The sequence below is a fragment of the Caloenas nicobarica genome, chromosome 25 (assembly GCF_036013445.1).
Source record: "Caloenas nicobarica isolate bCalNic1 chromosome 25, bCalNic1.hap1, whole genome shotgun sequence".
Classification (NCBI taxonomy): domain Eukaryota; kingdom Metazoa; phylum Chordata; class Aves; order Columbiformes; family Columbidae; genus Caloenas; species Caloenas nicobarica.
The window spans coordinates 3,019,891-3,037,175 of NC_088269.1; the positions used below are offsets into that span (position 1 = coordinate 3,019,891).

Consider the following 17,285-nt stretch of genomic DNA (forward strand, 5'->3'; position numbering starts at 1 on the left):
AAAAGACGGGAAGGAAAACGTTAATTTTATCCACGGGGTGTTAATTATCATTAAATAATCCCGACGGTGACCGCGGTGGCTGTGAAAAAGAAGATTTTTTAACAGTGTAAAGGGAATTAATTGGGTTTTAGCCAAAGCGGCGTGACGGGGGGGGGCCAGCGGGGCGTCCCCCCCTCCCCGGTGCCAGCATCGCCAGTCACCGGCTGTTAATGATCACAAGGATTTTACGGCCCCAGCGGGGGCTGATTGGCTTCGGCGTTGTCACCCCAGACGTCACCAGCGTAACCGCCCTGGGGGTGGACACGGGGTCTTATAGGCGGTGGGGGAGCAGGTGGCAGCCCCCCCGGCTGTGCCAAGGATGCGGCGCTGTGCCGCGCTGGCCGGCGCGGTGCTGGGCGCCCTGCTGGCGCTGGTAGGTGTTGGGACGCGGTGACGAAGCCGCGGTGGCACTTTTGGAGGGGCTGGGAGCTGGGGGGGGTGACAAGCGGTGGCGAAGGCACAGTGGGACACACGGCGGGGGTTTGGAGGGGCCAGGACGCGGTGAGCGCCGGTGACAAAGCCACGGTGAGGAGCACGGGGGGCACTCGGACGGGTCACGATGTGGTGACCGCAGGTGACAAAGCCATGGTGAGACACGTGGGGGAGATTTGGAGGGGTCGCGACGTGGTGACCGCAGGTGACAAAGCCACAGTGAGTGCCATGGGGGGGAGGTTTTGAGGTCCTGGGGACCAGGGCACAGTGACCGCTGGTGACAAAGCCATGGGGGGAATTCAGAGGGGCTGTGACATGGTGACCACTGGTGACACAGGCACGGTGGGGGTTATGGAGCGGGGTTTGGAGGGGCTGGGGACCAGGACATGGTGACCGCTGGTGACAAAGCCACAGTGGGGGTCATTGGGTGGGTTTGGAGGGGTCAGGATGTGGTGACCACAGGTGACAAAGCCACGGGGGGGCTATGAGAGGAGGTTTGGAGGAACCGGGGACCAGGACACGGTGGCTGCAGGTGACAAAGCCACAGTGGGACCTGGGGGAAGGGTGGTTGGGAGTGGCTGGGACATGGTGACTGACGGTGACAAAGCCACAGAGGGGTCTAGGGGGGGGACTTTGAGGTGCCAGGGACCAGGACACAGTGACCGCTGGTGACAAAGTCACGAGTGGAGTTTGTAGGGGCTGGGACACGGTGAATGCCGGTGACAAAGCCTCGGTGGGGGTCATTGGGTGGGTTTGGAGGGGTCAGGACGCGGTGACCGCAGGTGACAAAGCCACAGTGGGGGCCGTGGCGAAGGGTTTGGAGTGGCTGGGACGTGGTGACCGTGCCAGGGGCTCAGAGTGGCCGGGATGCATTGATGCTGGTGACAAAGCCACAGTGGGACCTACGTGGGGACACTGGCCTGGTCGGGGGGTGTCGCAGACGTGCCCGCGGTCTCGTCCCCACCGTGTCCGCCCCCCCGTCCCCGCAGGCCGCGCCGTCGCTGACCCCCGTGCACCGCGCCGGTTACTGCGCGTTCTACGGCGAGTGCGGCCGCAACCCGGAGGTGAACGTGTCCCTGCTGCCGTCCAACGTGCCGTGCGTGTCCAACACGCCGGCGCGCGAGGCCACCGGCGCCTTCCTGTCCCTGCTGCGCGCCATCTGCCCCGACCTGGTGCGGGACGGCAACGAGACGACGTTCGTCTGCTGCAATTTGGCGCAGCTGAGCACCCTGCGGCTCAACGTGGCCCTGTCCGGCACCGTCCTCGCGCGCTGCCCGTCCTGCGCCAGGAACTTCGCCAACCTTCACTGCAACAACGTCTGCAGCCCCGACCAGAGCCTGTTCATCAACGTCACCCGCGCCGTCAACCAAACGGCGGCCGAGGGCACCCAGCTCGCCGTGGTGGAGTACCAGTGTTTCTACCAGCAGGATTACGCCGACGCCTTGTTCTCCTCGTGCCACGGCGTGCGGCTGCCGGCGACGGGCGGCTACGCCCTCGACACCATGTGCGGGCGCTACGGCGCCCAGCTCTGCACCACCCAGCGCTGGCTGGACTTCCAAGGGGACAGGAACAACGGGCTGACGCCGCTGCAGATCGACTTCCAGCTCGTCCCCAACGGCACCGACCCCGGCGACGGCATCGTGCCGCTGGCCAGCCGGGCCTGGCGCTGCGACCAGGGGCCCGGCGCCGACGAGGAGCCGTGTTCCTGCCAGGACTGCGCCGAATCCTGCCCGCCGGTCGTCGCCCCGACCAACCCGCCGCCCCCTTTTCAACTCGGCAGCGCCGACGGCGCGTTGGTGCTGGGCGCGGTGCTCTTCAGCCTCTTCGCCTTTATCTTCATCGTGGCTTTGCTGTGCCGGTGCCGGAGATCCAAGAAGGATTTTACGCCGCAACCGGCCGCGGTGCCGGCCAAGGGGTGCTCGGCGCGGCTCAGCCACGCCAGCCACCGCGTCCTGGCCGCGGGGTTCCGGCGCTGGGGCACGCTGGTGGCCGGGCACCCGCTGGTGGTGCTGGTGGTGGCGGCGGCGGCAGCGGGGGGTCTGTCGGCCGGTTTGGCGACCCTGCGCCTCACCACCGACCCCGTGGAGCTCTGGTCGGCGCCCAACAGCCGCGCCCGGCAGGAAAAAGCGTTTTACGACCAACATTTCGGGCCGTTCCTCCGCACCAACCAGGTGATCGTGACGGCGCCGGGGGCGCCCGGCAGCAGCTACGACTCGGTGGTGTTCGGCGCCAAGAATTTCAGCGGGGTGCTGTCGGAGCCGGTGCTGCGGGTGCTGCTGGAGCTGCAGGAGCAGCTGGCGGGCGCCACGGCGCAGGTCGGGGACCGGGAGGTGACGCTGAGCGACATTTGCTACGCGCCCCTGAACCCCTCGGCGCCGGCGCTGGGCGACTGCTGCGTCAACAGCGTCACCCAGTATTTCCAGAACAACGGCACCCTCCTGGGCGCCACGGCCACGCAGAGCGACAAGGGCACCACGGGGACCGTGGACTGGCGAGACCACCTCATCTACTGCGTCAAGTGCGTGCCGGGGGATTGGGGGGCTGTGGGGGGCTTGGGGAGGGATGGAGGGTGGGGTGGTGGGTGGTGGGGTTGGGGTGATGTCCATGGGGTGGTGGGTGTGGGGTGGTGCCCATTGGGTGCTGGGATGTGGGGTTGGGGTGCTGGTTATGGGGAGATGGGTGTGAGACGGTGTCCTAGGGGTGCTGGTTATGGGGTGCTGGGCATGTCACAGCGCCCCATGGAGGCTGCTGAGGGTGGGGTGGTGCCCACTGGGTGCTGGGATGTGGGGACAGGGTGCTGGTTATGGGGTGATGGGTGTGAGATGGTGTCCTAGGGGTGCTGGGATGTGGGGCTGGGGTGACATCTATGGGACACCCAGCATGGCACGGTGCCCATGGGGTGCTGGGATGTGGGGTCAGGGTGCTCGTTGTGGGGTGCTGGGCATGGGATGGTGTCTTTGGGGTGCTGGTTATGGGGTGCTGGGCATGTCACAGCGCCCCATGGAGTGTGCTGAGGGTGGGGTGGTGCCCATTGGGTGCTGGGCTGTGGGGTCGGGGTGCTGGTTATGGCGTGATGGGTGTGGGACAGTGTCCTTGGGGTGCTGGGGTGACGTCTATGGGACACCCAGCATGGCACGGTGCCCATGGGGTGCTGGGATGTGGGGACAGGGTGACATCTGTGTGGCACCCAGCCTGGTACGGTGCCCATGGGTGATAGTTAGCAGGGTCAGGGTGACATCTGTGGAGCACCCAACATGGACTGGTGCCCGTGGGGTGCTGAGTTGTGGGGTTAGGGTGCTAGTTATGGGGTGCTGGCTATGGGACGGTGTCCTTAGGGTACCAGGTTATGGGGCTGGGATGCTACCTGTTGGGCACCCAGAACGGCACGGTGCCCGTGGGGTGCTGGCTTCTGGGGTCGCGGTGATACCTGTGGGGCGCTGGGTGTGGGATGGTGCCCATGGGCTACCGGGTTACGGGGCTGGGGTGACATCCGTGGGGTGCCCAGCGTGTGACACTGCCCGGCGCCGTGTCCCCGCCAGCTCCCCGCTCTCCTTCAAGGACATCACGGCGCTGGAGCTGAGCTGCATGGCAGAGTACGGCGGCCCCGTCTTCCCCTACATCGCCTTCGGCGGCTACTCTGGTAAGCGCCGGCCGTCACCGTGGTGCGGCGGGGATGTCACCGGGGGGATGTCACCCGGGGGATGTCACCCGCTGTCCCCGCAGGCTCGGAGTACACGGAAGCGGAGGCGCTGATCATCACCTACTCCCTCAACAACTTCCCGCGCGACGACCCGCGGCACCAGTGGGTGCTGGGCTGGGAGAGCCGCTTCCTCGAGGTGGTGGGCGAATTCCAGCGCACCCACAGCCCCAACCTCTCCGTCGCCTTCATGGCCGAGGTAAAACCCCCTCTGGGTGACTGGGGGGCACCCTTGGGTGCCCAGCACCCCCTCACCCATCTTATTTTCACAGCGCTCGCTGGAGGACGAGATCAACCGCACCACGGGTGAGGACATCCCCATCTTTGCCGTCAGCTACCTCGTGGTCTTCGTCTACATCGCGCTGGCGCTGGGCGAGTACACGACCTGGCGCCGCGTCCTGGTGAGCGCCGGGGCCCCGGGGGGTGCAGCGCCCTTGGGTGCTCCCTCGGGTGCCGAGCGGGTGGTCTTCCCTGTCGCAGGTGGATTCGAAGGTGACGCTGGCGCTGGGGGGCATCGCCGTGGTGCTGGGGGCGGTTTTCGCCTCCATGGGGCTGCTGGCGCTGCTGGGGCTGCCGTCGTCCCTCATCATCCTCGAGGTCGTGCCCTTCCTCGTCCTGGCCGTGGGCGCCGACAATATCTTCATCTTTGTGCAGGAGTACCAGGTCGGTGGGCGCGGGGCTCCCCAAGGGGTCGGTGGGCACAGGGACATCTTGGGGACACGGGGGCACCTGTGGGGATGGAGGTCCTCATGGGGCAGGTGGGCAAAGGGACACTTTTGGGGACAGGGGTCCCCGTGGGGCACAGAGGCACTTGTGAGTATGGGGGTTCCTGTGGGGCAGGTGGGCACAGGGACATTTTTGGGGACAGGAGTCCCCATGGGACACAGGGACACCTTGGGGACGTGGGAGCACCTGTAAGTACAAGGGCACCTGGGGGTATGGAGACCCCCACAGGGTAGGTGGGCATGGGGACCCCTTGGGGACAAGGGGACACCTGTGGGTATGGAGGTCCCTATGGGGTAGGTGGGCACAGGGATATTTTTGGGGACAGGAGTCCCCGTGGGACACAGGGACACCCTGGGGACACGGGGGCACCTGTGGGTGCAGAGGCACCTGCAGGTACAAAGGTCCCCATGGGGCAGGTGGGCACAGGGACACTTTTGGGGACAGGAGTCCCCGTGGGACACTGAGACACCTTGGGGACACGGGGGCATCTGCGGGTATGGAGGTCCCCATGGGGTTGGTGGGCACAGGGACGTCTTTGGGGACAGGGTCCCCAGTGGGTCACAGAGGCACTTGTGAGTTTGGGGGTCCCCATGGGGCACCGGAGCACTGGAACACCTTGGGGACGTGGGGGCACCTGTGTCTATGGAGGTCCCCATGGGGCACAGGGACACTTTGGGGACAGGGTCCCCAGTGTGGCACAGGGACACCTGTGAGCGTGGGGGTCCCCACGGGGCAGGTGGGCACCCTGGGGTGGGGGTGTCCCCACAAGGCACAGCAGCCCCAGGCCGGGTGGAGGGTGCCCGCGTGGGGTCCCCGGTGGGTGCACCCATGGGTGCCCCCTGCTCACCCCCCGCCAGCAGCAGTCGCAGCGGGAGCCGGGAGAGACGCGGGAGCAGCACATCGGGCGGGTGCTGGCGCAGGTGGCCCCCAGCATGTTGCTCTGCAGCCTCTCTGAGGTCATCTGCTTCCTCCTGGGTGAGCGGGGGACGTGGGGACATTGGGGACATGCCGGGCAGAGGGACATGGGGGGCACAGGGTGGGCACATGGACCAGGGCGGGCACAGGATGGGCACAGGGACCAGGAGGGCATGAGGGGCACAGGGACATGGGGGACATGGGTGGGCACAAGGACATGGGGCATATGGCAGGTACAGGGGGCACAGGGTGGGTATAAAGGACACGGAGGGGCACAGGGCCCTGGAATAACGGGGGGGGCACAGGGCCCTGGAATAACGGGGAGGGCACAGGGACGGGGGGACACAGGGATCTGGAGGACATGGGGGGCACAGGCTGGACACAGGGGGCACAGGGATGTGGCAGACATGGGGTGCACAGAGATAAGGGGGACACAGGGGACATGGGAGGCACGGGGTGGGCAAAGGAATAGGGGGCATAGGGAAGTGGGGCACAGGGACAGAGGGACACAGGGACATGGGGGCACACGAGGGGCACAGGGGACACAGCTCACAGTGTGGACATAAGGACGTGGGACACACGGGGGACACGGGACATGGGAGGCACGGGGTGGGCAAAGGAATAGGGGGGCACAGGGATTGGGTGGCACAAGGATAGGGGGACACAGGGACACGGGGGGCACAGGGACGTGGGGAACACAAGGGGCACAGGGACATGGGACACATAGCGGACACAGGTCACAGTGTGGGCATAAGGACATGGGAGACACAGGGTGGGGACAGGGGACATGGGAGGCACAGAGTAGGCAAAGGAACAGGGGACACAGGGACTGGGTGGCACGAGGACGGGGGGCACAAGGACAGGGTGGCACAGGGACAGGGGGACACACAGGGGATGTAAGAGGCACAGGGACGCAGGGACAGGGTGGCACAGGGATGTGGGACACAGGGACAGGGTGGCACAGGAACAGGGGGACACACAGGGACACAGCAGCAGACAAGGTGTCCCCACGGGCACCGTGCCCTGGTGGGCGCAGGGGCTGTGGGTGCAGGGGGTGGCACTGTGGGGTCGGTGCCGCTTTGGGGACACGGTGGCGGTGCCGCTGACGCGGGCGCCCACAGGCGCGCTCTCCTCCATGCCCGCCGTGCGCACCTTCGCCCTCACGGCCGCCCTGGCCATCGCCCTCGACTTCCTGCTCCAGATGTCGGGGTTCGTCGCCCTCCTGGCGCTCGACGCCCGGCGGCAGGAGGTACCAACCGGGGGACGCTGGGGGACATGGGGGAACCTGGGGTGGTCCCGTGGAGGCCGTGGGGTGGCCAGGATGGGGATGGAGGGTGCGTGTGGGTATGAAGGTCCTCAAGGTGGGCACAGGGTGCTCAACGTGGTCATGGGGGTGCCAGTGGGTGTGGGGGTCCCCAAGGTGGGCATGGGGTTGGCCATGGGGTGTCTGAGGTGGACATGGGGTGTCCTTGGGTGTGAGGGTGCCCAGGGTGGGTGTAGGGTGGTCATGGGGTGCTCAGGGTGGTCACAAAGCTGCCTGTGACCATAGGTTGCCTGTAGATGGGTGTGGGGTTCCCAAGGACGTCGGGGTCCCCAAGGTGGGCACAGGGTGGGCATGAGGTGCCCATAGGTCTGAGAGTTGGCATGGGGTGGTCTTGGACATTGGGGTGTCCGTGGGTATTAGGGTGCCCAGGGTGGGCACAGGGTGGTCATGGGGTGTCTAAGGTGGCCATGGGGTTCCCCACGGGTGTGAGGGTGCCCAGGGTGGGTGTAGGGTGGTCATGGGGTGCCCAGGGTGGTCACAAAGCTGCCTGTGATCATAGGTTGCCTGTAGATGGGTGTGGGGTTCCCAAGGACGTCAGGGTCCCCAAGGTGGGCATGGGGTGGTCATGGGGTGCCCAAGATGGACCCGGGGTGTCCTTGGGTGTGAGGGTGCCCAGGGTGGGTGTAGGGTGGTCATGGGGTGCTCAGGGTGGTCATGGGGTGGGCACAAAGCTGTCCGTGGCCATAGAGTGCCTGTAGGTGGGCATGGGGTTCTCAAGGACGTCAGGGTCCCCAAGGTGGGCACAGGGTGGGCATGAGGTGCCCATAGGTCTGAGAGTTGGCATGGGGTGGTCTTGGACATTGGGGTGTCCATGGGTATTAGGGTGCCCAGGGTGGGCACAGGGTGGTCATGGGGTGTCTAAGGTGGCCATGGGGTTCCCCATGGGTGTGAGGGTGCCCAGGGTGGGTGTAGGGTGGTCATGGGGTGCCCAGGGTGGTCACGGGGTGGGCGCGAAGCTGTCCGTGGCCATAGGGTGCCTGTAGGTGGGTGTGGGGTTCTCAAGGACATCAGGGTCCCCAAGGTGGGCACAGGGCGGGTGTGGGGGCCCACTGGTGTGAGGGTTGGCACAGGGTGACCCTGGGGACATCAGGGTGCCCTGGGTGGGTGTGGGGTGCCCATGGGGTGCCCCTGTTCCCGAGGCACCTGGGGTGCCCATGGGGTCCCCAGAGTGGATTTGGGGTGCCCACAGGTGCGAGGCTGCCCAGGGTGGCCATGGAGTGCCCGAGGGTGTTTGAGGTGAGCATGGGGGTGTCTGGGGTGGGCAGGGGGGCACCCACCCCACCCCGTGTTACCCACAGGCCGCCCGCTTTGACGTGTGCTGCTGCTGTGGGCTGGAGAAGGGGGATCCCAGGGGGCCGGGTGGCCGGCTGCTGCGCCCGCTGCTGCGCCGCTACTACACCCCCGTGCTGCTGCACCCCCTGGCACGGCCCGTCGTGGTGAGAGGGGGTGCTGGAGGGGTCCTGGGGGTCGTGGGGTCATTTGGGGTGGGGGGTCTAGGGGGTCCCGGGGTGGCCATGGGGATTGGAGGGGTCTGGGGGATCCATGGGGATGTGGGAGCATCCTTGGGGGCTGGGCAGGGTAAAGGAGGTTTGGAGGTTCCTGGGGGTCAGGGGGGGCTGTGGGGTGTAGGGGGGGTGTCTGGGGGGGTCTGGGCGGTGGGAGGGACAAGGTGGGTTCAGGGGATGGGACCTGGGGGTGGGGGGACGTGATGGGGGGCTGAGGGTCTCTGGAGGGATGCAGGAGGGTTGGGGGGATACAGAGGTGTTGGGGGGGGATCGGGGGGGTCCCTCACGGGGGTGTCCCCGCAGGTGCTGCTCTTCCTCTTCCTGGCGTGCTTCGGACTCTACCTCACGCTGCACGTGCCCGTGGGGCTGGACCAGGAGCTCGCCATGCCCAAGGTGGGGACGGCCAGGGGACAGCAGGGTGTCCCCGGACACCTGGGGACAGTGTGGGGATGCACATGGACAGTATGGCCCTATAGGGACACTGTGGCCTTGTGTAGGGACCGTGTGGCACTTTGGTGGTTGACACGTCCCCATATGGGGATGTACAGGGGTGGTCTGGTCCCTATAGGGACACTGTGGCCCAGTACGGAGACATTGTGGCAATTTAGAGGATGGCATGGCCCCATATGGCGATGTACAGGGGTCATATGGCCCCATATAGGGATGCATTGTGACCGTATGGCCTTGTATAGGGACACTACGGCACCTCAGAGGATGGCACGTCCCATATGGGGATGCACGGGGTGGTGTGGCCCCTGCAGGGATGTATGGGGACAGTACGGCCCCATATAGGACCAGTACAAGGGTTGCATGGTCCCATATGGGGATGATATGGCCCCTATGGGGTCAGCACTGCTCTATATGGGGACAGGTGGCCCCATGTGGGTACAGCCCGTCCCCTGTGGAGCTGACACGGCCCCACATGGGGCCACACAGGGGGTGTCACATCCCTATAGGGGGACACAGGGAGCCAGTGTGACCCCCAGGGCCCCCCAGACCCCCATGGCCGCCATCTGGTGCTGACGGGGGGGTGGGTGCCCCCCAGGACTCCTACATGCTCCAGTACTTCTCAGCCCTGAACAAGTACCTGGAGGTGGGCGTCCCCACCTACTTCGTCACCACCGGCGGGTACAACTTCTCCTCCACCAATGGCACCAACGCCATCTGCTCCAGCGCCGGCTGCGACCCCGACTCGCTCACCCAGACCATCCAGTACGCCACGCGCTTCCCCAACGTGTGAGTGGGGTGCCGGGGACACGGGGAGGGTGGGGGACAAAGTGGGGTCACCCTCCTGCCAGCCCTGTCCCTGCACAGGTCCTACCTGGCCATCCCGGCCACCTCCTGGGTAGATGATTTCCTGGACTGGCTCAACCCCACCGGGCGCTGCTGCCGCATCCACCAGTTTGGTGAACTCGCCGGGCAGTTCTGTCCTTCCACCAGCGGTGAGCGGGCACCGGGGGACACCAGGGGCACAGGGGTCTGCAGCGTGGTGGCCTTTGGGTCTACGTTGGGTGTCCCCCATGGTGGTCCTTTGATGGGCAAACCATGGTCACCGTTGGGTGCTCATAAGGTCCAAACCATGGTGGCTGTTGGGTGTACGTTGTGGGGTGACCATTGAGTGTTCACCATGGTGGCTGTTGGGTGCACATAATAGTAACACCATGGTTGCCATTGATTGTTCGTTGGGTGTTCACCATGTTGCTCATTGGGTGTACATTAGGTGCCCACCATGGTGACGGTTGGGTGCACATCAGGTCTACACTGTGGTGGCCATTGGGTCTACATTGGGTGCCCGTCATGATGCCCATTGGGTGCATGGAAGGTCTACACTATGGTGGCTACTGGATGCATGTTGGATGGCCACCGTGGTCACCGTTTGGTGTACACAGAATGCTCACAGTGGTGGTCGTTGGGTGAACGTCGAGTGCCCACCATGGTGGCTGTTGGGTGCACGTAAGGTCCGCTCTGTGGTGTTCATTGGGTGCGCACCGTGGTGGCCATTTGGCCTAGGTTGGGTGTCCCTTTTGGTGGCCTTTATGCGTATAGAAGGTCCATGCCATGGTGGCCATTGGACGTACATTGGGTGCCAACCACGGCGCCCATTTGGTACATGTTGGTTGCCCATCACGGTGCCCATTGGGTGCACATTAGGTCCACATCGTGGTGGCCACTGGCTGTACGTTGGGTGCCCACCACCATGGCCACTGGGATCCCCTTCATTGTCCTTCGGGTGCCTGTTGTGGTGTCCCCCGTGTGGCCATGCGGTGTCCCCCGTTGGGTGCCCCCTTGGTCCCTGTCGGTGTCCCCAAGTGCTGACCGTGCCCGTGTCCCCAGACGACATCAGCTGCGTGGGGGGACAGTGCCTGGACGGCCAGCGGCGCCCGACGCCCGAGGAGTTCGACCAGTTCCTGCCCTGGTTCCTGCACGACCGGCCCACCCTGCAGTGCGCCAAGGGGTAGGTGACACGGTGAGGACACCGGGGTGGGGGGGACGCCATGGGGGACACCGGCAATGGGGGGACACGTGCATGGGGACGCACACATGGGCATTGGTGTGGGAACCCACCGGGTGCCCCCCCAGCACCCACACCTCCTGTGCCCCCTCCCCATGCCCTGGGTGTCCCCCCCATCCCTCACCCTCTCCCCACATCCCCAGTGCCACCCCCCAAGCACCCACGGCCCCTGTGCCCCCTCCCCATGCCCCCCCCAGAACCCACACTCCATGTGTCCCCCACCAGGTGCCCCCCCAACACCCAGACCCCTTGTGCCCCCTCCTCAGTACCCCCCCAGCACCCACACCCTTTGTGCCCCCTCCCCATAGCCCTGGGTGCCCCCCCAGCACCCACACTCCTGTGTCCCCTCCCCATGCCTTGGGTGTCCCTCTCATCCCTCTCCCCACGTCCTCAGTGTCCCCCCACAGCACCCACACCCCCTGCGCCCCCTCCCCACAGCCCTGATCGCCCCCACAGCACCCACACCCCCTGCGCCCCCTCCCCACAGCCCTGATTGCCCCCACAGCACCCACACCCCCTGCGCCCCCTCCCCACAGCCCTGATCGCCCCCCCAGCACCCACACCCCCTGCGCCCCCTCCCCACAGCCCTGATCGCCCCCCCAGCACCCACACCCCCTGCGCCCCCTCCCCACAGCCCTGATCGCCCCCCCAGCACCCACACCCCCTGCGCCCCCTCCCCACAGCTCTGGGTGCCCCCCTCACCCACTCCCCGTCCCGCAGCACCCACACCCTTCTGCCCCTTCCCTACGGCCCCCCAGCACCCACACCCCGTGTGGCCCCCACTGGGTGCCCCCCCAGCACCCACGCCCCAAATCCCCTCTCCCCATGGCCCTATTTCCCCCCCCCATCACCCTCACCCCTGTTTCCCCCGCAGGGGTCTGGGTGCCTACGACACCGCGGTCAGCATGGACGCCAACGGCACCATCCTGGGTGAGTGCGGCCGGGCGGCGCGGGGCGGGGGGCACCCAAGGGTGCTCCGCTGACCCCCCCAATCCCCGTTTTGGCCACCCCCCCGTCCCGCAGCCAGCCGGTTCATGGCGTACCAGCGCCCGCTGCGCACCTCGCAGGAGTACACGGGAGCCCTGCGCGCCGCCCGCGCCCTGGCCGAGGAGATCACCCAGACCCTGCGCAGGGTGCCCGGCACCCCCCCCGAATTCACCGTCTTCCCCTACACGTGAGTGAGGTTTTGGGGTGGGGATGGAGGAGGAGGGGGGGACAGCATGGGGCGCTGGGGGTGGCCCTGTGCTTGGCTGGAGGTCAGAAGTGGGTGCCAGGTTGGGGTGAGCAGCCTGGATCGGTGCGGGTGGCCCAGTTTGGGGTCAGAAGGGGGTGCCCAGGTAAGAGATGCCCATCCTGGGGTGCCTCGGTGTCCCTGTAAGGGTCAGAAGATGGTGCCCAGGTCGGGGAGCCCATCCTGGGGTGCCATGGGTGCTCTGGTAATGGGTCAGAAGCAGTTCTCCCAGCGAGGGGTGCCCAGCTCAGGGTGCTGAGGGTGCTCTGGTGCCCTGGTTAAGGGTCAGCAGTGGGCACACAGTTAACGGGAGCCCATTCTGGGCTGCGAGCACCCCAGCGCCTGGTTGGGGGTCCGAAGCAGGTGCCCAGGTCAGGGCGCCCATCCTGGAGTGCTGTGGGTGCTCCGGTGTCCCAGTTTGGGGTCAGAAGTGGGTGTCCCAGTTAGGGGTGCCATCCCAGGGCCAGCATGAAATGCCAGTGCTTTGATGGGGGTCAACACAGGTGCCCAGTTCAGGGCTGGGGTCAGTGTGGGTGCCCCAGTTAAGGGTCAGAAGTGGGAGCCCCCCAGTTAAGAGGAGCCCATTCTGGGGTGCCGTGACAGCCCCGGTGCCTGGGTTGGGGTCAGAAGTGGGTGCCCAGGTCAGGGTGCCCAGCCCAGGGGGCTCTGGAGCCCCAATTAAGAGTCAGAAGTGGGTGCCCCAGTTCGGGATCACTCTGGGCACCCCAGTGCCTTGCCGAGGGTTCACAGGGGCACCCAGTCCAGGGCTGGGATCGGTGTGGGTGCCCAGTTTTGGGTCACAATTAGAAGCCCCAGTTAGGGGTCGGCACAGGTGCCAGGTCAGGGTGCCCATCCCGGGGTGCCACGGGTGCTCTGGTGCCCAGTTCAGGGCCAGAAGTGGGTGCCCCAGTTACCAAGTGCCAACCCTGGGGTGCTGTGGGTGTCCCAGTGCGGGGGTCAGAAGTGGGTGTCCCAGTTCGGGGTCAACCTGGGCACTCCAGCGCCTTGTTGCGGGTCACACGGGTGCCCCGTTTAGGGTTAGGGTTGGCTCAGGCACCCAGTTAGGGGTCAGAAGTGGGTGCCCAGCAACAGTTCAGCGCAGGTGCCAGGTCAGGGTGCCCATCCCGGCGTGCTGTGGGTGCTCTGGTGCCCCAGTGTAGGGTCAGAAGCGGGTGTCCCAGTTACCCAGTGCCAACCCTGGGGTGCTGTGTCCCAGTGTGGGTGTCCCAGTTCGGGGTCAATCTGGGCACTCCAGCACCTTGTTGGGGGTTAACAATGGTGCCCAGTCCAGGGCTGGGATCGGCGTGGGTGCCCAGTTTTGGGTCACAATTAGATGCCCCAGTTAGGGGTCGGCACAGGTGCCAGGTCAGGGTGCCCATCCCGCGGTGCCACGGGTGCTCTGGTGCCCAGTTCAGGGTCAGAAGCGGGTGTCCCAGTTAAGACATCCCCACGCTGGGGTGCTGGGGGTGTCCCAGTTAGGGGTCAGAAGTGCATCCCCATTTTGGGGTCAGTGCAGATGTCAGGTCAGGGTGCCCACCCTGGGGCGCTTTTGGGGGCTCGGGTCCCGGGTCCGAAGCTGGTGACGCTCCCGGCAGAGTGACCTACGTGTACTACGAGCAGTACCTGACGGTGGTGGCCGAGGGCGCGGGGACCCTGGCGCTGTGCCTGGTCCCCACCTTCATCGTGTCCTTCCTGCTGCTGGGCATGGACCCGCGCTCCAGCATCGCCACCATCATCACCATCACCATGATCCTGCTGGACACCGGGGGCGCCATGGCCCTCTGGGACGTCCCCTACAACGCCGTGGCCCTCATCAACCTGGTGGCGGTGAGGGGCACAGGGGGGACACGGGGCATTTGGGGTTACGCAGGGACACGGGACACACGGGGTGGCACGGGGACCTCAGGTACACAGGGTGACACGGGCACCTGGGGCACACAGGCTGGCACAGGGACCATGGGAACGTGGGGCAGTTTTGGGGGTACAGGAGGTGGCCGAGGGACTTGGGACCTGCAGGGTGACGCGGGGACAGATCAGCTGGAAGAGCGCAGGGTGGCACAGGGGACTGGGACACATAGGATGGTGTGTGCATGGGGACAAGCGGGTTGGCACGGGGTCTCGCCAGGTGGCAGAGGGACCTGGGATACACAGGGTGCCCCATGGGGTGGCTTCGGGGGTGCAGAAGGTGGCACAAGGACTGGGGACACACACAGTGGCATGTGGGTTGGCTTTGGGGATACAGGAGGTGACAGAGCGTCCTGGGGCATATACATTGGTACATGGGGTGGCTTAGGGGGTCCGGGAGGTGTCACAGGCCTGGGACACACGGGGTGGCACGTGGGGTGGCTTTGGGGATACTGGAGGTGGCACAGGGACAGGGGACACACACGGTGGTACATGGGGCAGCGTTGGGGAGGCGGGAGGTGGCGGAAGAACCCGGCACACACACGGCGGCACGTGGGGCGGCTTTGGGGATAGCGGAGGTGGCACAGGGACCCGGAACACGCACTGTGGCACGTGGGGCGGCTTTGGGGATAGCGGAGGTGGCACAGGGACCCGGCACACACGGGGTGGCATGTGGGGTGGCTTTGGGGATAGCGGAGGTGGCACAGGGACCCGGCACACACGGGGTGGCATGTGGGGTGGCTTTGGGGATAGCGGAGGTGGCACAGGGACCCAGGACACACGGGGTGGCACGTGGGGCGGCTTTGGGGATAGCGGAGGTGGCACAGGGACCCAGGACACACGGGGTGGCACGTGGGGCGGCTTTGGGGATAGCGGAGGTGGCACAGGGACCCGGAACACGCACGGTGGCACGTGGGGCGGCTTTGGGGATAGCGGAGGTGGCACAGGGACCCGGGACACACGGGGTGGCACGTGGGGCGGCTTTGGGGATAGCGGAGGTGGCACAGGGACCCGGCACACACGGGGTGGCACGTGGGGTGGCTTTGGCAGTACAGGAGGCGGCAATTGGGGTGGCACTGGGAGACGGGGCGGGCAGGGTGCAGGAGCACCGGCGTGGACCTGGCCGTGTCACCCCGGTGGGCACCCCAGGTAACATCTCACCCCTCCAGGCCGTGGGCATCTCGGTGGAGTTCGTGTCCCACATCACCTGCGCCTTCGCCCACAGCACCCAGCCCGGGCGGGTGGCGCGAGCCGCCGAGGCCACCGTCAACATGGGCAGCAAGGTGGGCAGGGGACACGGGGGGTGACACCGGAGGGTCAGGGTGACACAAGAGGGTCTGGGCGACCCCGCCGTCCCTGACCCCGTGTCCTCGCGCAGGTGGTGGCCGGGGTGGCCATGACCAACCTCCCCGGCGTGGCCGTGTTGGCCTTCGCCAAGGCCCAGCTTATCCAGATCTTCTTCTTCCGCCTCAACCTCATCATCACCCTGGTGGGCCTGGCGCACGGGCTCGTCTTCCTCCCCGTCCTCCTCAGCTACATCGGTACGGCCCCCCGGTGTCCCCTGCATCCCCCGGCAAGACAACAGCAGCCCGAACCTGTCCCCTTTTGTCCCCACAGGACCTGGACCGCGGATGCCATCGGGGAACACATCGGGGGACATGGGACAGGACCCAGCGGGGCAGGACAAGGGGCTGGCCCTCGGCAACCCCTACTTCAAGGACAAGGACCAGAGCAAGGACAAGCACAAAGCCACGGTCCCCACGCAGGACTGAGACCCACCGCCCCTCGCCGCTCCATCCCGCTGCTTTTTCTACTGCTCTTTTATTTAAACTGGTTTTCTCAAGAGTCGGGTCTGGTTTTAATTGGGACGAGCTCTGGGGGTGAAGCAGCACCTTAGACAGAAACCGCGTCTCAGCTCTGGAGCCGGGGGGGACACGGGGACGGGAGGTGCAGGGCACACGGGCACCACGGGGACAGGGACATGTGGGGAGCAAGGGGACACAGGGGACAAGACTCAGGGCACCATGGGGACAGGGACACGTGGAGCACGCAGGCATCACTGGGATGGCACACAGAGGGACGGGGACACGTGGGGCACACGTGCACCGTGGGGACAGGGACACGTGGAGCACGCGGGCATCACCGGGATGGCACACAGAGGGACGGGGACACATGGGGCACATGAGTGTGGCAGTGATGGGACACAGATGGACGGGGCCACATGGGGCACATGGGCATTGCAGGGCGGTGCGGGGCACAGGGGTGTTGTGGGGATAGGGAGACAAATGTCACGGGGGATCCATCACCGTCACGGTCATCAGCAGGTGGACACAGTGGTTCCAGCACGACCACATCCGCCACCATGGGCAGAGAGGGTCGGGGATGTCACTGGTACCACTGCACCGTGACGGGGACACCAGCCGTGCAGGGACCGCGTGTCCCGTGATGACCGTCTGTCCCATCCCCAGGATGCCCAAGCGTCCCCCGTGGTCCCGCTCACACGGCGCCGTGTCCCATCCCCACGGTGCCCTTCGGCACGAGTCGCACACACGGGACGTCCCCATGCCCCACAAGCGCACGTCCCCACAAGACCCACGCATCGCCGTCGCCACGATGCCCCTGCACCCCGCACGTCTCTGTCCCTACAGCATCCACACGTCCCTCAGGGTTCCGTCCCCCAATATTAACAGGCTCCCCGTGTCCCCGTTGCCCCCACCACCCTCACCACCCCATGTACCCCCCGTGTCCCCATCCCCGTGGTACGGTGCCGCCAATCCCCGCAACGCCCCGCTGCGTGCCCGGCCTCTCCAAAATCCAGCATTCCCAGGGTACCCCCTATCCGGCCCTCCCCTCCCATTCTCTGGGACCCCCGCCCAGCTGAACCGCATCGCGGGGTGGCCAGGGCCGGCGTCGGGGTGGGGTCTTAAACCCCTCCTGGGCTGCCTGGGAGCCATCGGGGGCTGCCGGGAGCTCACGGTTCCAATAGGGAGCCACCGGGA

The 17,285-nt window shown here is 66.3% G+C and overlaps 1 protein-coding gene across 1 annotated transcript; it reads left to right on the plus strand.

Moving 5' to 3' along the window:
• Positions 1-358: 358 nt before the first annotated feature.
• On the plus strand, positions 359-16,058 carry NPC1L1 (NPC1 like intracellular cholesterol transporter 1). The gene is made up of 19 exons (XM_065651642.1): positions 359-412; positions 1,461-2,989; positions 4,011-4,111; positions 4,195-4,367; positions 4,441-4,569; positions 4,649-4,831; positions 5,755-5,869; positions 6,931-7,058; positions 8,432-8,569; positions 8,942-9,031; positions 9,684-9,874; positions 9,953-10,127; positions 10,999-11,093; positions 12,025-12,080; positions 12,174-12,324; positions 13,977-14,208; positions 15,456-15,569; positions 15,665-15,827; positions 15,904-16,058. The coding sequence occupies exons 1-19, from the start codon at positions 359-361 to the stop codon at positions 16,056-16,058; spliced, it is 3,972 nt and encodes a 1,323-aa protein (XP_065507714.1).
• The last annotated feature ends 1,227 nt before the right edge of the window (positions 16,059-17,285 follow it).